The sequence below is a fragment of the Gorilla gorilla genome, chromosome 4 (assembly GCF_029281585.2).
Source record: "Gorilla gorilla gorilla isolate KB3781 chromosome 4, NHGRI_mGorGor1-v2.1_pri, whole genome shotgun sequence".
In the NCBI taxonomy this organism is placed as follows: domain Eukaryota; kingdom Metazoa; phylum Chordata; class Mammalia; order Primates; family Hominidae; genus Gorilla; species Gorilla gorilla.
Genome location: NC_073228.2, coordinates 84,893,379 through 84,920,123, shown reverse-complemented (window position 1 = coordinate 84,920,123; position 26,745 = coordinate 84,893,379). Strand labels below are relative to the sequence as shown.

Here is a 26,745-nt window from a genome sequence, read left to right as displayed (position 1 = left end):
TACAAGTGATTAAAAAATTTTGAGTTTAAAATTTTGCATAATGAACATGCATTACTTGTGTAATTAGAAAAACAAATGTTATTTTTAAAAATCACAAATGATACATTTAAGAATTATATCGTATCATTCTGTTAAGACAAGGCAGAAATAACTAGCCTTCTTCTAGCAATATGAAAAACATTTATTAGCATAGGTAATATTACAGACAATCCCTGACTTATTATTTTAAAATTTTATAACGAGCTTACTGGAGTATTAAGTGCATTTTTGATTTACGATGTTTCTGACTTATGATGGGTTTATCAGGGCATAGTCCCATTTTAACTTGAGAAGTATGTGTATTATAACAGAAAAAAAAGTTTCTCTCATATAATCCTTCCTTCTAATGATTGCAATAAGATCACACTACAGTATTTAAAGTTTATTTATAAAAGTTATAATACTAAACTGCACATATAATCAAGCAAAAACCACTGTAGCAATCTTTCAATTTCCATGGAAACACTGATAAGAATCAAGAGAACAATCCAGAAAAATTCTAAATTTCTACAGGCTCACATGACAGTGTTCACTGGACCTGTCTATAAAGCATGTGTAGGACACTTACGAAGGATATAGGTATTTTCCTTCAAAGAAAATCCACACTGTGCTGACTGGGCAACTCATCCTCTAACATAGCTAGTAGTCCACTTTGTGGGAAAGTCCCAAGAACTGCAAAGAAAAATAATTAACAGAGCAAATGCTTTCACTCAATGTTAACTATAGCTAGGAAAACTACACATAATTAAGGTTGTCAAAGGAAGATAAGATTAATCTGTCATCATGGATAAAATTAATCAGATAAATCAATAAGATGAATACAGGGGAACCCAATATAACCAGAGGCTGCATCCTTATAAACTGCACACATTATAACCTCATGCAAAACAAAATCTCTCTCTGATCCTGTTTTTCTTCCTATAAAATTTTAGAAATTAAAATGCAAACAATGGCTCCTAAATTTGTGCATCAGAGTCACTTGTAGAGATTCTTAAAAATAAGAGTTCAAGGGCAAACCAGAAACAGGAAAGTAAATTAAATCTGAAGTAGGCAGAAGACAATAATGATGAGATTACAGCAGAAATCAATGAAATTGGAAACAGAAAATCAATAGAGAAAAATCAACAACACCAAAAGCTAATTCTTTGAAAAGATCAAGAAAATTAATAATTTCTAGCTTGGCTAAGAAAAAAAGAGAGAGGATACAAATTACTAATATTAAAAATAAAAGAGGAGACATCACCACAGATCTCATGGGCATTAAAAAGATAATAAAGAAATACTGTAAAGTGTTATGGTCATAAATTTCATATCCTAGATAAAATAGACTGATTCCTTGAAAGATACAATCTGTCAAAACTCACACAAAAAGACAGGGACAATCTGAATAGGCCTGTATCTATTAAAGAAATTGAATCAATAAGTATTAACCTTCTAAAATAGAAAACACCAGGCACAAATGGCTTCACTGGTGAATTCTATCAAACATTTAAGGAAGAAATTAAACCAATTCTCTACAATCTGTTTCAGAGAATAGAAGCAGAGGGAATACTTCCTGACACATTCTATAAGGCCAGCATTACCTTAATACCAAAACCGGACAAAGGCATTATAAGAAAACTACAGGCCAATATCTCTCATGAACATAGATGCAAAAATCCTCAACAAAATATTAGCAAAATGAATCCAACAATGTATAAAAAGAAAAACAGACTATAACTAAGTAGGACTCATCCTAAGTGTGCAAGACTGGGTCAACATTTGATCACCAGTTAACATAATCCATCACATCAACTGGCTAAAGAAGAAAAATCACATGATCATATCAACAGACGCATAGAAAGCATTTGATAAAATCTGACACCCATTCATGATAAAAACTCTCAGTAAATTAAGAATAGAGGAGAACTTCCTCAACTTGATAAGGAATATTCACAAAAAACCTATAGCTAACATCATACTTAATGGTGAGAAACTTGAAGCTTTTCCAACTAGGATCAGCCAAAATAGGAAGCTGTCACCTCTTACCACTCCTTTTCAACACTGCAGTGGAAGTACTAGTTAATGCAATAAGACATGAAAAGGAAATAAACAGTACTTTCGTTCAAATTTTGACCCTTCTGAAATTCAAGTTGAAACTTAATCTCCAATGTAACAGTATTAAGAAGTGGGGCATTTAAGAGGTGATTGGGTGATGAGAGCTCTGCCCTCATAAATGAATTAATCCATTCATGGATTAATGCCAAGCAAAAATGTGGGGTCAGAGCCAGAGCCAGGACAGACAACCCCAAGTGGGGTAATGTCTAGTGGAGCAGAGAGAACAGAACCCAGCTGAGATCTCAGAACTGTGGAACCGCCAGCATTCAGCTCCAGCCTGGGAAAGCTGCAGGCACTTGACTGTTACTTGTGAGAACTGAAGCCTGGGAGAGCCCAGGAAAGCCTAGGTGGTGGGGCTGCCTGAGGCCCTGGGATCCAATCCCCACACTGGTGTATCTAGGAAGCAAGACATGGAACCAAGGAAGATTACTCTGGAGCCTCAAGGCTTAGTTTTTCCTTTGGGTGTTGGACTTATTTGGGACCTGTTACCCCTTTCTTCTTGCCTATCTCTCCCTTATGAAATGAGAATGTCTTACATCTGTCCCACCATTTATTTTGGAAGTAGGTAACACGTTCATTTCACAGGCTCACAGCTGTTAGAAATTTACCTCAAGATAATTGTCCCTTGAGCATTACTCACATCTGATTCGATGAGACTCCAGACTTTGGGGCTATAAACATGGAATGAATGTATTTGTATATGAGAAGGACATAGAATTTGTGGGGGCCAGGGGCAGAATGCTGTGGTTTGAATGTTTGTCCCCTCTAAAACTCACATTGAAATTGAATTCCCAATGTAACATTATTAAGTGGGGCCTTTAAGAGGTAACAGGGTCATCAGGGCTCTGCCCTTATGAATGGATTAATCCATTTGGGGATTAATGGATTAAAGGGTAATGAATCAATGGGTTATCACAGGAGTGGGTTACTTTCACTAGAGTTGGTCTGTTGTAAAAGCCAGTTTGGTTTTCTCTAGTAAGCCCCCTTGCCATGTGATGCCTTCAGCCATTTTATGAGGCAGTAAGAAGGCCCATACCAGATGTAGCCCCTCGACCTTGGACTTCCCGGTCTACAGAACTGTAATAAATTTACTTTGTTTATAAATTACCCAATGAGCCCTCATGTAAACTATGGATTTTGGGTGGTAATGATGTGCCAATGTAGGTTCATCAATTGTAAGAAAGGGAGTACTCTGGTGGGGGATGCTGAAAATGGGGGAGGCTGCGCAGGGGCAGTGGTAAGTGTAGATGGACACTCTCTATACCTTCCTCTCAGTTTTGGTGTAAGCCTAAAACTGCTCTAAAAAATTAAAGTCTTTTTTAAAAAAATAGTGTCTAAAGGCCTCCTTCATCATACCTACTACAACAGTATCTATCTCCAGGGGATCTTCAATCAGAAGATTTGCCTGGGATTTGCATTTAAAACCAAATCAAACCAAACCTTCAGGTGACTTTGAGGAAGCTAATTAAAGGAAAAAGCCTTAAATTCATAAAATAATTTCCCATGAAAAAGATGAAATAAGATAACTAGTGTTTGCTAGACACAGTTAAAGAAAGCACAGAGATATTCATAAGACAACATTTTTAATGCCAATAAAATCATAACAACTTACTCATTTAGTGCTCACTTATCATGTGGATTTTAGTACTGGTATTTACAACTAATTAGAAGGTGTGGACTGATTCAAGATGTTTTCTTTCTGTCCATAAAGAATATATTTTGTATAGAGTACAAATACTCCACAGTCGGTGCTCAATATTTTCTGAATTACACTAAGTTGGGCAAACAAATAAGTTACTAAGTACTTGAATGTCTATTATCTTCCAATTCTCTTTCAAGAAAAACACACTCGTGCCACTCTAAGTACACAGAATTCCCTGAAGCTGGGTGTCAGAAGAGGGAGTTTGTGTAAGTAGCATGGCATGAAAATTGTTAGCTATGGGCCACTTCGAGTAAATATCTCTTTTCATCAACACTTAATCACCAACGTTTAATAGAAATAAATTATGCTGAGAGAAGAGGCCAATTGTTTTGCTTTTTTCAAACTGTTTTCTAATGAGACTTAATAATTCATTGCTTTTCTAAAACTTAATTACGGAGTCTAAAAGGCTAGATTAGATTTAAGTTTATATTCATTAAGATAATAAACAGATCTTATCTCAGTGATGCATTCAAGGATGTTAATGATCCTTGGAAATATGGGTCTAGAAATATTTCATCGATGAGTACACATATCATAATGCACAGATATATCCATTAGAAACAAATGTATGTGTTTGCCAAAACTCTACTTTTTAAAAAAATCTGCTTCTTATTCAGGAAAAGATTCATGTGAGGTTATAGTATTCAGATAAAAGATTCTGGAGGCTGGGCACGGTGGCTCACACCTGTAATCCTAGCACTTTTGGAGGCCAAGGCAGGTGGATTACCTGAGGTTAGGAGTTCGAGACCAGCTTGACCAACGTGGTGAAACTCCGTCTCTACTAAAAATACAAAAATTAGCTGGGCGTGGTGGCACATGCCTGTAATCCCAACTACTTGGGAGGCTGAGGCAGGAGACTCGCTTGAACCCAGGAGGTAGAGGTTGCAGTGAGCCAAGATTATGCCACTGCACTCCAGCCTGGGCAACAAGAGTAAAACTCCATCTCAAAAAAAAAAAAAAAAAAAATTCCTAACCTCCTGTCTGTTTACAGCTTTTCATCTATTTACTTCTTCTTCTTCTTGCACACTGTATAGCACATAGTAGGCACTCAATGAATATTTATGGAATCCACAGATTTAAACCTAGTGTTCTAAACGGCCAATTGATAATAGAATCAATTTACAGATACAGCTTGGAGCTAAATCTTATGCAAATATCTCATTCTGCTAGATTTTAATATTTTTTCCATTGAGTACAAAAAGCATTTGAAGTGATTTACAATAACATATTCTAATGAAACAATTACACGAAACTAAGATTATAAGCCATACAGTAGATTCTTACATTTAAGCTTAGCGTGAGCTTTTAAAATGCTAATTCTTGTGTACCATCTTGGAGATTCCAATTAAAAAGACGTGTGAAAGGGCTTAGTAAGTAGCATTTTTAACTAGCACCCCCAAGATTCTGATGCAGCTGTCCTAAGAATTACACTAGAGAAATACTCCCATAAAAGAAGCGAAGGGGAAAACTAAGCCAAATTTGTTTCCACACCTGAGCCTTGAGTTTAGCTCTTGCTGTCTTGGCAGCCAAGACAAAAAGGAATTAAAGAGGAAGCAGCCACTGGCTGATAGCAGGAAGCCTGGCAGTTTGTCAGAAAAGGCCAATAAATTGCTTCAAATCTTTTTGTAAACAGGCACAGTATGCACATGGAGAGAAAAAATGTCCCTAGCATTAACAAAAAAATAATTTACCAGATGGCACTTCATGTGAAGGACATTAAGCAATAAAGATGAAAATGTTCTTATGAGCAATTTTGGAGAATATATAGAAATATCATCAAATGAACATTTCTTATTCTAATCTATTTTAAGCATGAGAACAAACTTTTAAACACCGGTGGTGGGATTCTAAGCTGGTACAGCCTCCTTGGAGAACATGAAAGACACATGTTCCTTACAATCCAACAACTCCACTCCTAGATTGAGAAAAACTCCCTTGTGTGCACTAGGAGTTGAGTATGAGACAAGTCACAAATATGACTTTATATTTGCAAAAAATTGGCATCATATCAAGAAAAATGAGAGAATAGTAATATATTCATAAAATAGACTATCATAATTAGGGAAAAATTAATGAACTCAAAGTATATGTACCCATATGAATTTTATAAATATATAACACTGGGGGGGGGGGGAACCACTTACAGAGGAATATAGTGTGATACACTGTGTGTAAAGTTTAAAAGCATACCAAATACTTCCATGCATTGTTTCAAAAAGCATCAGTGAGTAAAAATGTAGAGAAATGCATGGGATAGATACCAAAGTCAAGGACAACCAGTTAGTTACTATGGATAGTGTAGAGGGCAATGGGATTAGGGAGGATTGGAGGTTCGATTGTATTGTAGTGTTTTATTTCTTTAGTAGGGTAGAAGGTGCATGGAGGATTATTATACATCTGAATTATTTCATAAAAAATAAATGAAAGCTACAAGGGCATAATATTAAACTATATCCTAGGGATATAATTTAATGGGATATAGTTATATCCTAGGGATAAAATTTAATGTAGTCCATGTAGATTCCTTTCCAGTGGTAACAACAGAAAGATGTGGGAGCGCAGTGGAGTGGATAGGGAACATGTCCCATATACTAAAGGGCAGTCTGTCCCAGATGGAGCTCTCAGAGGTTAAAGAAATCAAGGAGTATCTGTACTCCAGATACACTGCAGTCATTAAAAAGAGCAAGACTAATCTGTATAAACTGATAGAGAAATATGTCTCCCACATATTAGGAAACAAAAGCAAGTTATACAATAGTAATGCTTAGTATGATACCATTTTGGAAAAGAAAAGATGTATACTTGTAGACTTGTGAAATGTTACCTAAAGAAACATGGTAGACCTGGGGAGAATGGGGTGTTTTTGTTTCACTTCATACCCTAGTACACCTGTTATATTTCATAATAAGCACCCATTATTTTTATAATTCAACACATGATTTCTCCAGCGAGGGCTTCAGGAAGTGCTTCCACATCTTGGCTTCAGTTTAAAATCATCTGGGACACTTTTAAAATGTGACTTCCAGACCATGCCCCAGTCCAACTTAAGATTTCTGGAGGTAGGGTTCAGGCATCAGTATTTTTTTTAAAGCTCCAAGGAAAAAAAAAATTTAATGTGCACTGAAGATTAAGAGTGCTATATGAGCAGTGTTTTTATTATGAAAATTAAATACATGAATCTTGTATTCTCTCCCAGACAGAATGCCATCAACTCCTAAATGAAGAAGAACTAGGGTTACTTATAGCCTGGGAAAAACTTTGTGGACAAGTAAGGTCTGATATATTGAAGTGCCCAGGATGGTCTAAAGCTTAAAACCCCAAATTCCATGTCCCTGGGTAGGAAAGAGATATTTGCCCCAGAAAAAAAGAGTTGCCAGACAGTGACCATGTAAGCATTTCGCCAGATTCCTATAAAACATCTCATTTTGACCAATACTGGTAGTTTGTGAGGGTGAGGAGGTTTTACTTTTTTCACACATTTATTTTAGAAATTTAAAAATTTACATAAGTAAAAGAAAAGAAAAATCACCATAAAGCCATATCCCCCATGGTATTTTGGAATAAGCCTTCTATCTAGATGGTTTTCTCCGCATATATTTATACATACAATTACTCATACAAAAGTGAAATGAATGCCAGGCTTTGTAACTGGCTCTTTTTGATATATTGTAACAAGCATATCTTTCCACATAACACTACCCACCAGGACCAAGTCACTGCAAAATATATCCTGAAGTAGCTAAAAAACTAGTATGTTTGATGGAATAAATTGAGAATGAATCCTACTATGCTGAAACAACAAATTTGGTGCCGGCAAGGTTTAAAGCTTGGTTGTTCTTTCACACAGTGATTGGCAACTGGGCCAGTTCCTTAAGGCTGTTCCTGGGTCATGAGATAAAGGCATGTCTCAGCATGGAGGAGGATGTGCATCTTCCATGAGACCACCTTCCATGCCAGCCACTTCCTGAGGAACAGGAGGAAAGGCACTGCCATTATCCCATTCTGTGTGTGTGGTGCCTCTAGGTTCCTGGATTCTCAATTCTACTATGGCCACAGTGCTCCAAGAGGGAAAGTGTCAGGGAGATTAGATTTGGTCAACTTCTTTCAATGAGAACAACTAAGAGAAGCACTTCATAGTGATTTCACATCCTTTCAAAACTTATTCTCAAATCAACCTTGTGAAGTCGGTATTATCGAACTTTTTGTTTTATAGGTGCAAAAACTGATGCTAAGTTTAGAAAAGTGAGCACTATACTCACACATATATGAAGACAGACTTTTAAATCTAAAATACTAATGGCATAGAATCTGGAAGAAAAAAAAACTAAAATTTACTAGGTACCTACAATGTGTCTGGCATTTTCATGTACTTTATTTAATTCCCACAATAATACATGAGGGTTAGCAGTATCATCTCCATTTTACAGGAAAAGAACTGAGACACTAAGAAGTAGTAATTCGAAAAAGGTCACATAGTTGTTAAAAGGGAAAAGCAAGATTTGTGCTCAAGTATAACATGTCTGATTCTCTTGACTATGGCACAGTACTTCTCTCAGGGTTCTAGAAGGATGAAGTAACTTGCACATGGCCAGGATGCTGGAGAACTTGTACAGAATCTTGAGTTTTCTAGATCTAAAGCCCCCATTCTTTCCCATACGCAGCCGGTTTACTCACATTTTGCAGGTAATTAATATTAGCAAGAGATCTGAGAATCCTATTGACCTATCAAAAACTGTGTGAAGTCTAGGATTTTACTCTGCTTAAAAGCTAACAAGTTACCATAATACCACTGGTTTCACAGATGCCGGCAGAAGACACAAGGCCACTGGGTCAGAGACAAAGGACTTTATTACTCATGTTGGTTTACATTAGCCCCCAAGTCCTGTGAGGGTGATGTACCATGGATGCTGTGCATACAACAAGGGAAGCAAGCTTCCTCTTTAAGGGGAGAATTAACTTATCCCTCCAGGTTGTTTGCTGCAAGCACAACTTTGACAAATAAGTGGCCCATGTAAAAAGCAATCAGGGGCTTTCTTGGCATACTCAGTAAGAAGATGCAGGGACACAGGCCCTGTGGCAGACTGCTTCTATAAACATGACCTGAAGGTTGATAAACTAACAGCTACTCAAATGGCAGAGCACAGGAAAATGTCCCATATTTCAGTATTTAAATCTCTATAATCTGCATATTTCTTTTTAAACTGGCACGTGTAATTCTTTATTAATTAATTAATGCTTTAAAGTTGTGGTCAATTTTGAAATATGGGATCAGTATCTCTGGGTATGTTCCAGACTAATGATAACTTCCAGGATGAAGTGAAAACAATGTAATATAAATGTGAAAATAATTTCATTTCTGAATGACTTTAATTTATATTAGTAGCTATACTTACTGCCATCCTCAATGGGGCAGGGGATACACAATGGAGTAGAGTTCTTTCCCTCAAATAGTGAACAAATAGCATGATGGCATAGGATAACCAGTTATGAACTAAGATAGATACTGAAATAAGACACTGAAATAACTGAGTCCAAATAAATAGGGCATTAGGAGTTTACCGTAAACAGATCATTGTGGAATGAAATGGTCAAAGTGTCATAGAGATGGGACTTAAAATTGTAACTAATATTACCGAGGAACTATCATATGTCAGGTACTAGATTGTTTTATATGCATTATTTAAACTACATGACAACACCTTGAAATATAAGTATCATGATTATCCCATCTTGCAGAGAAAGAAGCAGGTGAAGAGAGTTGAATTGCCGGCATGGTCTGATACTCAGATTTGCCTGAGACTTCCCACTTTAGGGACCAGAGTCCAGATTGAGCAACTAAGCTTAACCTGGACCTTCGTGAAGTGCAAATCTCCTCTTACTCAGCATCACAAAGGTGCACTGGTACACAGAGTGTTGTCAGGACAGACTAATCTCCATGACACTGGAACTTTTGCTCTTTCCTGTGTATTAATAATTTATCCTGCCACATACCTAAACGTAAGTGTTTTCTTTATAAGACCGAAACTTACATAGAAATTTGATGACTTTTTGAGTCCTGTGGCAAAACTTAGTTAAGCTCCAATATACTATTTTAGATGGTGTTTGAATCACAAGGGGATGTTTCCTTCAGATTCCAGAAATTTGGACTAAGAAACAGAGTTATGTCAACACATCTTATTTATATTACAGTTTTTATTGTCAGTTTTTAAACAAATATTTACTGCACATCTACTTAGTACTAGGAATAGGGGATAAAAGGTGTGCAGAACAAGCACAATTTCTGTCTCAGTGGAGCCTGTGATCCAAGAATAATATAATCAAACATTTGTTTCCTAAACTGTAACCAATGGGACCCAATAAAACCTAGTCTGTGTGATACTATCCAATATATTCTTCTAGCTGATTTTATTACTAAAAGATTGCTGTCAAACACAATAAAAATTTGTTTTAAATTGCCTTCTTAACTAATTAATTCATTTGGTTTTCTGGGCACTGTGAACTATTTAACTGAACAAATTTAGCTTTGTGGAAACCTTTGAACCAGATTTATGGCTTATACACAGCAGTACTGGGCATTGATGTTTTAAGCCTCAGTCATGGCTCCATTTTAAGTCCTCATCCTTATTTATTCACTTAGGCTATTTTGAATTTTCTGCAAGCTGCCTCATTCCTTTCTGGAAGATGACAGGAAAAACATGAATGAACGAATGAGCAAGCAAATAAACACATATACACATACACTTGTCTAGCACTGCATGGTCTTACCGAATTGTAAAGATTTGCTTCTCCATCTCCCTTACTGCACTTGAGCTCCTTAAAGACAGGGGCTTTCTTGGCTTACTCAGTAAGAATATGCAGGGACACAGTCCCTATGGCCTTAAAGACAGGTAAACTATCTTATTCAGGTTTGTATCCCTAACGTCTAGCATAAAACTATAGTGCACTAAGGTTTTAATAAAAATATGTTTTTGGCCGGGTGCAGTGGCTCACACCTGTAATCCCAGTGCTTTGGGAGGTCAAGGTGGGCGGATCACCTCAGGTCAGGAGTTTGAAACCAGCCTGGCCAACATGGCGAAACCCCCTCTCTACTAAAAATACAAAAATTAGCTGGGTGTGGTGGTGGGCACCTGTAATCCCAGCTACTGAGGAGGCTGAGGCAGGAGAACAGCTTGAATCCAGGAGGCGGAGGTTGCAGTGAGCCGGGATCATGTCATTGCACTCCAGCTTGGGCGACAGGAGCGAAACTCCGTCTCAAAAAAAAAAAAAATATATATATATATATACACACACACACATATACATATATATACACACATATATATAACACATATATATACATATATACATATATATACACATATATAAATATATACACACATATACATATATACACATATATACATATATACACACATATATACATATATATACACATATATACACATATATACACACACACACATATATATGGGGAACTGGGTGACTTGTCCTATATATATATATGTTTTTAGCACAACAGAGTTTAAATCTCATTATTGGGCCAATGTTAACATCTCCTAATACCATTATAATTTCCATGTCATTACTGATGACACGGAAATGTAATGGCCTTCTTATTGCATAACTCGACCTCTGTGCCACATGCTATAAATTAATGATTTTGATACTTTTTCTTCTACTCCATTCTACTGCATTAAAAAAAAAAAAGCTTATTTGGGTCAACTGGACATTGGTTGCACCCTGATATGCCATGATGTGGAACACAAACTACTATCTAGGAAGTATTACCCCAAAATGCTAATTGCAATTCAATACACTGATTTCATACGCACAGTTTGAAACAATGTCTATCCCACACGAGGGATCTTATCTCTTTCTCAAATGGCTAAATCCCAGAACAAAAAAAAACTTGTAAAAAAATCCAAAGATGTACAATAAAGAAAAATGCATAATGCAACTCCAATGTAGCCATTATCAAGCTCAAACAATGATCAATTCATGGACAATCTCATTTCATCTCTATCCTACCAAATTTCCCTATCCATCCTTGATTATTGTGATATATATCTTGGGTAGCAAATCATTCAATATGTAAACATTTTAGCATGTATCACTAAAGTAAGGATTTTTCTATTAAATCATAACCATTGCATTGCACTGTTTATCTCACTTAAACATTTTTTAAAGTAATTCTTCAGTATCATTAGATACCCAGTCAGTGCTCAAAAATTTTTAAACGTTTCACTAGTGCTTTAAAAAAAAGGTTTACGTGTTTGAGTCAGGATTGAATTAAGATCTGTATGTTGGAACTGGGTAACTGGTCTTTAACTTTTTATTTATTATTTTTTTTCTTTTCTTTTTTTTTATTATACTTTAAGTTTTAGGGTACATGTGCACATTGTGCAGGTTAGTTACATATGTATACATGTGCCATGCTGGTGCGCTGCACCCACTAACTCGTCATCCAGCATTAGGTATATCTCCCAATGCTATCCCGCCCCCCTCCCCCAACCCCACAACAGTCCCCAGAGTGTGATATTCCCCTTCCTGTGTCCATGTGATCTCATTGTTCAATTCTCACCTATGAGTGAGAATATGCGGTGTTTGGTTTTTTGTTCTTGCGATAGTTTACTGAGAATGATGATTTCCAGTTTCATCCATGTCCCTACAAACGACATGAACTCATCATTTTTTATGGCTGCATAGTATTCCGTGGTGTATATATGTGCCACATTTTCTTAATCCAGTCTATCATTGTTGGACATTTGGGTTGGTTCCAAGTCTTTGCTATTGTGAATAATGCCGCAATAAACATACGTGTGCATGTGTCTTTATAGCAGCATGATTTATAGTCCTTTGGGTATATACCCAGTGATGGGATGGCTGGGTCAAATGGTATTTCTAGTTCTAGATCCCTGAGGAATCGCCACACTGACTTCCACAATGGTTGAACTAGTTTACAGTCCCACCAACAGTGTAAAAGTGTTCCTATTTCTCCACATCCTCTCCAGCACCTGTTGTTTCCTGACTTTTTAATAATTGCCATTCTAACTGGTGTGAGATGGTATCTCATTGTGGTTTTGATTTGCATTTCTCTGATGGCCAGTGATGATGAGCATTTTTGCATGTGTTTTTTGGCTGCATAAATGTCTTCTTTTGAGAAGTGTCTGTTCATGTCCTTCGCCCACTTTTTGATGGGGTTGTTTGTTTTTTTCTTGTAAATTTGTTTGAGTTCATTGTAGATTCTGGATATTAGCCCTTTGTCAGATAAGTAGGTTGCAAAAATTTTCTCCCATTCTGTAGATTGCCTGTTCACTCTGATGGTAGTTTCTTTTGCTGTGCAGAAGTTCTTTAGTTTAATTAGATCCCATTTGTCAATTTTGTCTTTTGTTGCCATTGCTTTTGGTGTTTTAGACATGAAGTCCTTGCCCATGCCTGTGTCCTGAATGGTAATGCCTAGGTTTTCTTCTAGGGTTTTTATGGTTTTAGGTCTAACGTTTAAGTCTTTAATCCATCTTGAATTGATTTTTGTATAAGGTGTAAGGAAGGGATCCAGTTTCAGCTTTCTACATATGGCTAGCCAGTTTTCCCAGCACCATTTATTAAATAGGGAATCCTTTCCCCATTGCTTGTTTTTCTCAGGTTTGTCAAAGATCAGATAGTTGTAGATATGTGGCATTATTTCTGAGGGCTCTGTTCTGTTCCATTGATCTATATCTCTGTTTTGGTACCAGTACCATGCTGTTTTGGTTACTGTAGCCTTGTAGTATAGTTTGAAGTCAGGTAGTGTGATGCCTCCAGCTTCGTTCTTTTGGCTTAGGATTGACTTGGCGATGCGGGCTCTTTTTTGGTTCCATATGAACTTTAGTTTTTTCCAATTCTGTGAAGAAAGGCATTGGTAGCTTGATGGGGATGGCATTGAATGTATAAATTACCTTGGGCAGTATGGCCATTTTCATGATATTGATTCTTCTTACCCATGAGCATGGAATGTTCTTCCACTTGTTTGTATCCTCTTTTATTTCCTTGAGCAGTGGTTTGTAGTTCTCCTTGAAGAGGTCCTTCACATCCCTTGTAAGTTGGATTCCTAGGTATTTTATTCTCTTTGAAGCAATTGTGAATGGGAGTTTACTCATGATTTGGCTCTCTGTTTGACTGTTGTTGGTGTATAAGAATGCTTGTGATTTTTGTACACTGATTTTGTATCCTGAGACTTTGCTGAAGTTGCTTATCAGCTTAAGGAGATTTTGGGCTGAGACAATGGGGTTTTCTAGATATACAATCATGTCATCTGCAAACAGGGACAATTTGATTTCCTCTTTTCCTAATTGAATACCCTTTATTTCCTTCTCCTGCCTGATTGCCCTGACCAGAACTTCCAACACTATGTTGAATAGGAGTGGTGAGAGAGGGCATCCTTGTCTTGTGCCAGTTTTCAAAGGGAATGCTTCCAGTTTTTGCCCATTCAGTATGATATTGGCTGTGGGTTTGTCATAGATAGCTCTTATTATTTTGAAATACGTCCCATCAATACCTAATTTATTGAGAGTTTTTAGCCTGAAGGGTTGTTGAATTTTGTCAAAGGCTTTTTCTGCATCTATTGAGATAATCATGTGGTTTTTGTCTTTGGCTCTGTTTATATGCTGGATTACATTTATTGATTTGCGTATATTGAACCAGCCTTGCATCCCGGGGATGAAGCCCACTTGATCATGGTGGATAAGCTTTTTGATGTGCTGCTGGATTCGGTTTGCCAGTATTTTATTGAGGATTTTTGCATCAATGTTCATCAAGGATATTGGTCTAAAATTCTCTTTTTTGGTTGTGTCTCTGCCCGGCTTTGGTATCAGAATGATGCTGGCCTCATAAAATGAGTTAGGGAGGATTCCCTCTTTTTCCATTGATTGGAATAGTTTCAGAAGGAATGATACCAGTTCCTCCTTGTACCTCTGGTAGAATTCGGCTGTGAATCCATCTGGTCCTGGACTCTTTTTGGTTGGTAAGCTATTGATTGTTGCCACAATTTCAGATCCTGTTATTGGTCTATTCAGAGATTCAATTTCTTCCTGGTTTAGTCTTGGGAGAGTGTATGTGTCAAGGAATTTATCCATTTCTTCTAGATTTTCTAGTTTATTTGCGTAGAGGTGTTTGTAGTATTCTCTGATGGTAGTTTTTATTTCTGTGGGATTGGTGGTGATATCCCCTTTATCATTTTTTATCGCATCTATTTGATTCTTCTCTCTTTTTTTCTTTATTAGTCTTGCTAGCGGTCTATCAATTTTGTTGATCCTTTCAAAAAACCAGCTCCTGGATTCATTAATTTTTGAAGGGTTTTTTGTGTCTCTATTTCCTTCAGTTCTGCTCTGATTTTAGTTATTTCTTGCCTTCTGCTAGCTTTTGAATGTGTTTGCTCTTGCTTTTCTAATTCTTTTAATTGTGATGTTAGGGTGTCAAGTTTGGATCTTTCCTGCTTTCTCTTGTGGGCATTTAGTGCTGTAAATTTCCCTCTACACACTGCTTTGAATGCATCCCAGAGATTCTGGTATGTTGTGTCTTTGTTCTCATTGGTTTCAAAGAACATCTTTATTTCTGCCTTCATTTCGTTATGTACCCAGTAGTCATTCAGGAGCAGGTTGTTCACTTTCCATGTAGTTGAGCGGTTTTGAGTGAGATTCTTAATCCTGAGTTCTAGTTTGATTGCACTGTGGTCTGAGAGATAGTTTGTTATAATCTCTGTTCTTTCACATTTGCTGAGGAGAGCTTTACTTCCAACTATGTGGTCAATTTTGGAATAGGTGTGGTGTGGTGCTGAAAAAAATGTATATTCTGTTGATTTGGGGTGGAGAGTTCTGTAGATGTCTATTAGGTCCGCTTGGTGCAGAGCTGAGTTCAATTCCTGGGTATCCTTGTTGACTTTCTGTCTCGTTGATCTGTCTAATGTTGACAGTGGGGTATTAAAGTCTCCCATTATTAATGTGTGGGAGTCTAAGTCTCTTTGTAGGTCACTCAGGACTTGCTTTATGAATCTTGGTGCTCCTGTATTGGGTGCATATATATTTAGGATAGTTAGCTCCTCTTGTTGAATTGATCCCTTTACCATTATGTAATGGCCTTCTTTGTCTCTTTTGATCTTTGTTGGTTTAAAGTCTGTTTTATCAGAGACTAGGATTGCAACCCCTGCCTTTTTTTGTTTTCCATTTGCTTGGTAGATCTTCCTCCATCCTTTTATTTTGAGCCTATGTGTGTCTCTGCACGTGAGATGGGTTTCCTGAATACAGCACACTGATGGGTCTTGACTCTTTATCCAACTTGCCAGTCTGTGTCTTTTAATTGGAGAATTTAGTCCATTTACATTTAAAGTTAATATTGTTATGTGTGAATTTGATCCTGTCATTATGATGTTAGCTGGTGATTTTGCTCATTAGTTGATGCAGTTTCTTCCTAGTCTCGATGGTCTTTACATTTTGGCATGATTTTGCAGCGGCTGGTACCGGTTGTTCCTTTCCATGTTTAGCACTTCCTTCAGGAGTTCTTGTAAGGCAGGCCTGGTGGTGACAAAATCTCTCAGCATTTGCTTGTCTGTAAAGTATTTTATTCCTCCTTCACTTATGAAGCTTAGTTTGGCTGGATATGAAATTCTGGGTTGAAAATTCTTTTCTTTAAGAATGTTGAATATTGGCCCCCACTCTCTTCTGGCTTGTAGGGTTTCTGCCGAGAAATCCGCTGTTAGTCTGATGGGCTTCCCTTTGAGGGTAACCCGACCTTTCTCTCTGGCTGCCCTTAACATTTTTTCCTTCATTTCAACTTTGGTGAATCTGACAATTATGTGTCTTGGAGTTGCTCTTCTCGAGGAGTATCTTTGTGGCGTTCTCTGTATTTCCTGAATCTGAATGTTGGCCTGCCTTGCTAGATTGGGGAAGTTCTCCTGGATAATATCCTGCAGAGTGTTTTCCAACTTGGTTCCATTCTCCCCATCACTTTCAGGTACACCAATCAGATGTAGATTTGGTCTTTTCACATAGTCCCATATTTCTTGGAGGCTTTGCTCATTTCTTTCTATTCTTTTTTCTCTAAACTTCCCTTCTCGCTTCATTTCATTCATTTCATCTTCCATTGCTGATACCCTTTCTTCCAGTTGATCGCATCGGCTCCTGAGGCTTCTGCATTCTTCACGTAGTTCTCGAGCCTTGGTTTTCAGCTCCATCAGCTCCTTTAAGCACTTCTCTGTATTGGTTATTCTAGTTATACATTCTTCTAAATTTTTTTCAAAGTTTTCAACTTCTTTGCCTTTGGTTTGAATGTCCTCCCGTAGCTCAGAGTAATTTGATCATCTGAAGCCTTCTTCTCTCAGCTCGTCAAAGTCATTCTCCATCCAGCTTTGTTCCGCTGCTGGTGAGGAACTGTGTTCCTTTGGAGGAGGAGAGGCACTCTGATTTTTAGAGTTTCCAGTTTTTCTGCTCTGTTTTTTCCCCATCTTTGTGGTTTTATCTACTTTTGGTCTTTGATGATGGTGATGTACAGATGGGTTTTTGGTGTGGATGTCCTTTCTGTTTGTTAGTTTTCCTTCTAACAGACAGGACCCTCAGCTGCAGGTCTGTTGGAATACCCTGCCGTGTGAGATGTCAGTGTCCCCTGCTGGGGGGTGCCTCCCAGTTAGGCTGTTCGGGGGTCAGGGGTCAGGGACCCACTTGAGGAGGCAGTCTGCCGGTTCTCAGATCTCCAGCTGTGTGCTGGGAGAACCACTGCTCTCTTCAAAGCTGTCAGACAGGGACATTTAAGTCTGCAGAAGTTACTGCTGTCTTTTTGTTTGTCTGTGCCCTGCCCCCAGAGGTGGAGCCTATAGAGGCAGGCAGGCCTCCTTGAGCTGTGGCTTCCTGGCTGCTTTGTTTACCTAAGCAAGCCTGGGCAATGGCGGGCGCCCCTCCCCCGGCCTCGCTGCCGCCTTGCAGTTTGATCTCAGACTGCTGTGCTAGCAATCAGCGAGACTCCGTGGGCGTAGGACCCTCCAAGCCACGTGCAGGATATAATCTTCTGGTGCGCCGTTTTTTAAGCCGGTCGGAAAAGTGCAGTATTCAGGTGGGAGTGACCCGATTTTCCAGGTGCGTCCGTCACCCCTTTCTTTGACTCGGAAAGGGAACTCCCTGACCCCTTGGGCTTCCCAAGTGAGGCAATGCCTCGCCCTGCTTCGGCTCGTGCATGGTGTGCGCACCCACTGACCTGCACCCACTGTCTGGCACTTCCTAGTGAGATGAACCCGGTACCTCAGATGGAAATGCAGAAATCACCCGTCTTCTGCGTCGCTCACGCTGGGAGCTGTAGAGCGGAGCTGTTCCTATTCGGCCATCTTGGCTCCTCCCTCCTTTAACTCTGTTTTAATATGCAGGTTCTCTTCCCTCTCTCCCCCACCTTTTTTTTTTTTTTTTTGTCATTGCTATTTATTTGTTAAAAGAAAACACCAGTCATTTGTCCTATAGTTTCCCACAGTCTAGATTTTGTTGACAGTACCCCCATGGTGGTGTTTAACATGTTCCTCTATTCTCTTTTTCTCTTGCAAATTGGTATCTAGATCTAGAGGTCTGAACAGTTTCAGTTTGATTTTCTTTTTAGATGGAATCTCCCTCTGTTGCCCAGGCTGGAGTGCATTGGCGTGCTCTTGTCTCACTACAACCTCCACCTCCCCAGTTCAAGCAATTCTCCTGCCTCAGCCTCTGGAGTAGCTGGGATTACAGGTGCTCGCCACTACACCTGGCTATTTTTTATATTTTTAGTAGAGATGGGTTTCACCATGTTGGCCATTGTTGGCCAGGCTGGTCTTGAACTCCTGACCTCAGGTGATCCACCCACCTTGGCCTCCCAAAGTGCTGGGATTACAAGCATGAGCCACCATGTCTGACTATTCAGTTTGATTTTTTTTGGCCAGTAGACATCATAAGTTGTCACAAACTTTTACCTAATGTCTGGTTGTCTCTGCTTTGGTGACATTAGCAGCCATTTCTGATTATTACTTAAATCTGTTATTACATCAGGGGTTGCAAAAAGGGTGATACTCTAATTCTTGTCATTCCTGCTTGGTTTATTAGCTGGAACATTTCTATAAAGAGAAACTTCCCCATTACCTATTTGAAAAGATAGGATACCTGCTTGGATCTTTCTCTTTATTTTTCAGTTTTCAACCTCCAAGTGACTAATGATATTTTAAGTATCATTAGGATTCATTCTAGGATCCTCCAAAGGTGATTAATTTATTTTTTGTTTTTTTTTTTAGAATCATAAATTCTTGGAAATAACATATCCCACTGGATATCCCATTGAAGTACGTTCAAGTCTACCATTTAAAAACAAAAAACAAGTCCCTCACTGGATCTCTCCTGTCTTCTTCCTGGCCAACCTTTGCAGTATCACCTGTACTAACCCCCTCTACTTCCTGACCTCTAACTCACTCTTTAGCCCTCTTTTAACTGCAGTGTGGCCCCACTACTCCACAGTAGTGGAAAGCAGCTCCTGCTAAGGTCATTAGTGACAGCTATTTTGCTAAGACCAAAGGTGACTTTTCAGGCTTCAACTCACCTGACCTTTCAGCACTGTTGACCACTTCTTTTCTTCTTGAAGCACTCTTTCCCCTTGCTCCCATGACACTGTAATGTCCTGTTTTTCTCTCCTGCCTCTCTGGCTACACCTCCTTTGTTGGTTTTCAACCTTAACTTCTTACTCAACTATGAAATCTCGGCAGTTTTAAGGTTCAATCTCAGAACATTAATCTTCTCCACCATAGTGTCTGTCAAGATGATCTCATCCACACCCAATCACGTACACAAAAATGTCTCACAACAAATTTACATCTTTACCTTTGATCTCTCTCTCTGAAATCTAAACTTTATATCCACTGCCTACTATATGATAGCTCCCTTTGAATGGCTCAGAATAATTCTACTTATTATATACAAAGATAACGTCGGAATCTATGAAAAAACATCATCCTCTTCTAGTAAATGTCACCATTCACCATTCAGATGCACAAACTCAATGTCATCTCTGACAACTCCATTTATCTCAGTTGCCATACCCCTATCTATCACCAAGTCCTGGTGATTTATTTCCCAAATATATTTCAAATATGACTCCTTTCCACTTAAACTAGCACTACAAACTTAATCCAAGCTACTGATCCTCTCACCAAGACCACCAAAAGAGCCTGCTCTTTGGGTTCCTCTGATCTACTTGGTTTTTTCTCCAGACATTCTTTACAGTGTAACCAATGCAGACATAATCATGCCAAACCCTGGTTAAAATTCTTCAGTAGTTTACCATGGCTCTTAGGATAAACTCCTAACATGGCTAAGCTTCACCTAGAATCTTGCTCTCCTGGAGGACCACCCTTCACTCATTGTCTATGTTTTTTATTGCTAAAGGACTTTTGTACGTGCTCTCTCTGAAATATTCTTCCTTCCTTCTTACATTCATCCTTCAGATAGGCACTCAAAAGTTACTTGCTAAGGGAAGCCTTCCCCTGACCTCCCTGACCAGATCATATCCCAGGATCACAGCCTGTCCTAGCATCTTGCATATAGCCTTCATAGACTTGTCATAGCTGCAGTTTTACATTTCTCTATGTGATTATTTGGTCAATGCTGATTTTCTCCACTACGTACCTTTCATGAAATCAAAAACTGTGGTTCCTTTGTATTCTCAGTGCCTACCATATGTTAGGTATTCACTTAGTACATGTTGGATGAATGAATAAATGAAAATAAATGGATAAATACTCCAATTTCTTGAAATCAGCATGGTTTAGAAGGCTTAGACATGTACTCATTGAATGTACTTACATAAAGTACTCTATATAAGGTGCACATAACAGTGCCTGTACCTTGATAAGAATATTACACTAATATTGTAAATATATCATAAAGGTTGGCTGTTACTATTATTACTGATTCCACACCCTGTGACAGAAACTATTTTCTGATTACCACAGATTGTATTCCCAATTACTGTGCTTAACTCTATTTAAAAGCTGGACAAAAACCACCTTCTTATTTTCTGTTTTCTTTGCAACTATGGCCATGAGACACAGTTCTGGTCAGTGAAAGGTAAGTTTTCTGGAAGGATCCTAAAAACCTACTATGTCCTAAAAAAATTTTTAAAAAAAGGGTGTGGGGGAGCTATGGCAGTCCCTTCTCCTTTTTACCTCATGTGAATAGGAATGTGATGCCTGGAGCTGCAGCAGCAATCTTACAACTCTGAGGGAAAGGCCAGTGAAATGGCAGAGCCACTGAAACACGAGAAGCCACTGAAACACCACCTCCAGCCTTCTCCTTATATGACAAAAATAAACCCTTCTTTTATTTTACTTGTATCTACAAACATTCTTGCTATTCGGCTCAGTAACAAGATTCCCTTCCAGGCAAATCCCCTTATATTGACCAATAATTTTTTTCTTTTTTCTCTTTTTTTTTTCTTTACTAAATATCTCTGCTACTTTCCTTAATACTGTAACCAAAATAAAATACCTGGTTTGTTTTTCTTATAAAATAGAAAATGAATTACAGTCTTAAGAACTAAAGAAAGACTCTTTAAATTTCTTATTTTGAGTTAATTTAAACATATATGGGGATCAGAATAACACCTATTTGGTGACATGGCATCAAACAGAATTCAGGGTACTTTGTTCATTCTCAGATGAAAAATGAAGCTTTAAAGCATTTTAGTGTCTACTCAAGAATATCAATATTAGCATGTGATATATTCTGATGTGATTCCACAGTCAAATATTATATAAATATGTAGCTGGACAACAACTCAAGACACTCTATACACAGAGCTTGACTATGCACAGAGACTGTATTTACTTTTTAGAAATGTACATGTAAGAAATATACACAATGCTTTAAGAACTGATAAATCAGAAGGTGTTAAACAGATTAAACTACGAATTCTCCTTAGTGAAACCAGGATATTTCGCTCATATTCCTAACATGGCATAAAATTTAGGTTTACACATTGAGGGTAAGACTTAGTCAGTTGCATGTAATGTTCATAGAGTAGAAAGGGATATCAACAAAATGATCTTGGTCCAATGCCTTTTGCAGTTTGTCTCAGGTCTGCACCTAAAATGGGGAGGATGGACTAGTTTTCAGACTGTGCTCTACAGAGCCTAACAGCCAAGTCTCCAAGCCTTCTACCCCAGAAGACAGAGCAGATCTGTTTTTATCTGCTTAAATATTGATTTTCTACAAAAGATTTTCTTCAAAATAAGAACTCAGCTGGGTGTGGTGGCTCACACCTATAATCCCAGCACTTGGAGAGGCCAAGGCGGGCGGCTCACTTGGGGTCAGGAGTTCAAGACTAGCCTGGCCAACATGGCAAAACCCTGTCTCTACTAAAAATACAAAAATTAGCTGGGCGTGGTGGTAGGCACCTGTAATCCCAGCTATTCAGGAGGCTGAGGCAGGAGAATAGCTTGAACTGGGGAGGCAAAGGTTGCAGTGAGCTGAGATAGTGCCATTGCACTCTGGCCTAGGAAACGAGAGCAAAACTCCATCTCAAATAATAATAATAATAAATAAAATAAAATAACTCAATAACTAAAAATAATTTGGAAGCTATTGGACAAAATTAACTCTTAAGTCTTTTCTAGTATTAACAGTCATAATAAAAATAACGTGGGGTTTTTTTCTGTTTTTGTTTTTGTTTTTTTCTTTGAGACAGGGTCTCACTTTGTTGCCCAGGCTGGAGTGCAATGGTGTGACCTCGGCTCACTGTTGCCTTAACCTCCCCAGGCTCAGGTGATCCTCCCACCTCAGGCTCCTGGCTAATTTTTTCATTTTTTGTCAAGATGGGGTTTTGCCATGTTGCCCAGGCTGCTCTCAAACTCCTAGACTCAAGTGATCCTCCTGCCTTGGTCTCCCAAAGTGCTGGGATCACAGGTGTGAGCCACCGTGCCCGGCCTTGAAATAATTTATTTAAGCTCCTAAATGTTGAGTGCTTTAAGAGCATCTAAATATGTACACAAAACGAAAATTCATGCGATAATGTGGGCTTGACTTATTTTCAAGAATAAGTCTTGAATTAATGTACTTACCTTGTGAAAATGCCATCCACAATCCCAATTGTCGCTTCTTCTGCAGGAACATAGGAGCCAATCTGAGCCATGATGGTAATCAATGCAACTTGTTTTATGTAGGAGCTCTTTCCACCCATGTTTGGTCCGGTAATTATCATTACTCTCTCTGAGTCCTCCTGAAAATTAGAAAGGAATTTCACTTATTGTACCAGAAAAGTTTTTGATAATATCCACAATTTATCTCATAAGTGGAAATGCATTAGGCAAAACATTACTTTGTAGCATAAATATCACAAAAGGAAAGCGGTCCTCTGTCTTCAACCTGAACTGTGTGATACTGCAGAAAAGTGAATTCTTAGCAGTACACACAGCTATTCCTGGGTATTAAAAAGGAAATAAGACCAGAAGTGGATAACTGCTATGGCTTTCTCATTAAGCATTTTTTAATCTGCCTATGTGCATGTTCTCCCTATTGCTTATGTTTAAAGACTATCAATTTCCATTTGTCCATCTTAAAACAACAGGTATTACATATCTAATTGCCCATGGCCCTATTTGGGGTTGGCAGCACATGTAATTTTTGGCAGCAATTTTTCAGTTATAGGTAGATGACTACTAAAAGATATAACATCAAATTCTAGATATTGGTTTATCAGCATTTAATTATTTACTAGCATTCACCAGAGCACGTGAACGAGGCAGAATTGTAACTCTTGCAACAACTTAATTTTCTAGAACTTCTCTGTACTGATAAATTACAGTATTTTCCAGGTACACACCCCTGCTAAGGGAAACTGTCCAACTATAGCCCTTGGCAGAGGAGTTAGCCCAGGGCATCCATGCTCTGTGCTATGTGAATCCCACACTTGGCAATAGCTCCCTGGTCAAGAGTAGCCAAGCTGGCCAGGTGCGGTGGCTCACACCTGTAATCTCAGCACTTTGGGAGGCCAAGGAGGTGGATCGCTTGAGGCCAGGAGTTCGAGACCAGGCTGGCCAACATGGTAAAACCCCAACTATACAAAAATTAGCTGGGTGTGATGATGCCAGTTCTCGGGAGGCTGAGACATGAGAATCACTTGAATCCAGCAGGTGGAGGTTGCAGTGAGCCAAGACAGCACCACTGCATTCCAGCATGGGTGAGAGTGAGACTCCATCTCAAAAAAAAAAAAAAAAAAGCCAGAACCAGCCAATGGGCCTAGCATAAAAGCTTCTCAAACTAGGCCAATCAAATAATCTTTTGGGAGTTAACTGAGAACCAGTGAGGTTCAATTACTTGGTAACTTGAAGAGAAGCTAAAAAGAATCACAGAACCAGGCCACAAGGCACTGGGGATCATAAGTAAGTAGTTATGAGAAAATAAAAGGTATGATGAAAAATTATTTAGACCAGGGGTAAAGAGGGTAATTAGTAATGAAAGGAAGAAAAGATAGACAAAAGCCAAAAGGAAGTGAGAAACTTCACACAAATAACTGGGTATCAAGGTAAAGCCTTATAACATGTTACTAATGGGGATAAAAAGAAAACCTGTTCCATCCCTAAAGCTGTATCATATTCTAATTAGCCACACATTTCCAGTCTCCCTAATGCCAAACTGTGCTAGAGATCCTGCTCTTCCTGTGAAATTCTTTTCTCTTAAGGCTCCATATGGCTTTATATTGCACCTAATATCTCCATTACTTGAAGGAACTTGAGTATACCTGTGTTTCTTGTGACAGAAAGAGCTTAACACAATAAGAACCTGGAAAGTAGTTTGGTATTAAGCAGAATGATAAAACTAATGATAAAAATAAAATGAATTTTACAGAGAGTAAAAAATAAGCATGTCATAAAACAATGATAAAAATAATGATAAAAATAAAATGAATTCTACAGAGATTAAAAAATAAGCCTGTCATAAAACAAATATTGGCATGATCAAATATTTTATATCTCTTTTTAATCTCTTTAATCTCTTTTTAATCTTTTTTAATATGTCTATCTCCTTTTTTAAAAATCACAAAACGACACAAGAAATAGAAAATCTAACAATCCTATATTTATTACATTTGTAAAAGCCCTTCCACAAGAAAAACTCTAAATGCAGAGAACATCCCTACTGAATTCTTGCAAACATTTAAGAAAGAAATAGCACCAATATTATAAAAATTCTTCCAGAGAACAAAACAAGAATTTTTCCCAAATAATTTCAGATTTGGATATCTTATCAAACCTGATAAGAACATTACAAGAAAAATTACAGACCAATTTCACCCATAAATATACATGCAAAACTTCTTAATAAACTATTAATAAGTCAATCCAAGGTTATATAAACCATTTAGAGCTTTTGAGGAATACAAAGTTGGTTTAATAATCAAAGGCCAATCAATGTAATTCACCACATTAACAGAATAAAGAAACCATACAATTATCTCCAATAACACAGAGAAAGTATTTGATAAAATTCAACATTCACTTGTGAAACAAATGGGCAGGAGAGGGAAATAAAAATAAAAGGTATAAGGGCTAGAAAGTAAATAATAAAACTCATTATTCCTATATGTCATGATTGTGCTCCCAGAAAATCCAAGGAAATCTATAAAAATTGAATTTTGGATACAAGTTCAGTATTCAAAAATCAACTTTTCCCCTATATTTTAGCAACAAATACAGGTTGAGTATCACTTATCCAAAACGCTTGGGGACAGAAGTGTTTCCAATTCCAATTTTTTTTGATCTTGAAATATTTGCATTACAAGTAAAATCTAAAATGCTCTGAAATCCAAAGCTTTTTGAGCAACAATATGACGCTCAAGAGAAATGCTCATTGGAGCATTTCAGATTTTAGATTTTCAGATTAGGAATGCCCAACCTGTAATTCAAAATAAAACATTGTTAATGATACAATTTACCATAGTGTCAAAAGAAATCAAATACCTAGGAATAAATCTAACAAAATGAGCAAGTCTCTACACAGAAAACTACACAACATTACTGAAAGAAATTAAAGAAGACCTAATTAAATGAAGGAATATACCATGTTCATGAACTGGATGACTCAATATTACAATGCTACAGTAATTACAGTAGTGTGATTTGGCACAATGACATACATATCTAACCAGTGGAATGGAAAGCACAGAAACAGATTGACATGTATACAGTTCCTTGATTTATGACAAAGGTGACACTGCAGTACAGTAGACAAAGGACAGTCTTTTCAACATAGTATGCTGGCAAGATATGGAGAGCAATATGGAAATGCCTAGCAAAGTTAAAGATTGTGTATATTGGTCTAGATGACCCAGCAATTCCTCTTTTAAGCATCTATCCAAGAAACATACAAGTGCTCAAAAAGGCATGTATAAAACTGTTCACTGTAATATTGTTTGTATGTATTCATAACTGACAAAAATAGAGATAATCTAATTGTCTAATGTGAGGAAAATAAATAGATCTACTTGTACAATTGTTAAAACAATTATTTACAACGCAGAATACTAAGATAAGCTCAGTGAGACATTAATGTACGTTTTTTAAAATACACAAAACATGATTATATGCTGCTCGTTTATATATATATATGTATGTTAAACAAAAGAATAAAAACCATGCATAAGGATAATAAATAACATCAGGATAATGGTTACCATGTAGGTTAAGAGGTGAAGATGGAGAAAAAGGAATAGCAGTTAATTACGTATGACCTTAGCTGTATCTGCAATTTTTTATTTACTTAAAAAACTCCTAAATATTACAAAACATCAATCTCTATGACATTTGTGTGATGGGTAAATAAGTGTCTGTTATACTGTTTTCTATACTTTTTCATTGGCTGAAATCATAAAAAATCAAATAAATTTTC

General features: G+C 37.7%; 1 protein-coding gene across 6 annotated transcripts in view; it reads right to left on the bottom strand.

Moving 5' to 3' along the window:
* The window catches only part of MSH3 (mutS homolog 3), a 225,327-nt gene that overhangs the window by 45,628 nt on the left and 152,954 nt on the right, over positions 1-26,745 (bottom strand). For all 6 annotated transcript variants that reach the window (XM_055386149.2, XM_055386150.2, XM_063706646.1 and 3 more), the window contains exon 20: positions 22,920-23,077. In XM_055386149.2, the coding sequence (XP_055242124.2) occupies positions 22,920-23,077 (158 nt within the window). The remainder of the gene's footprint in view (positions 1-22,919; positions 23,078-26,745) is intronic.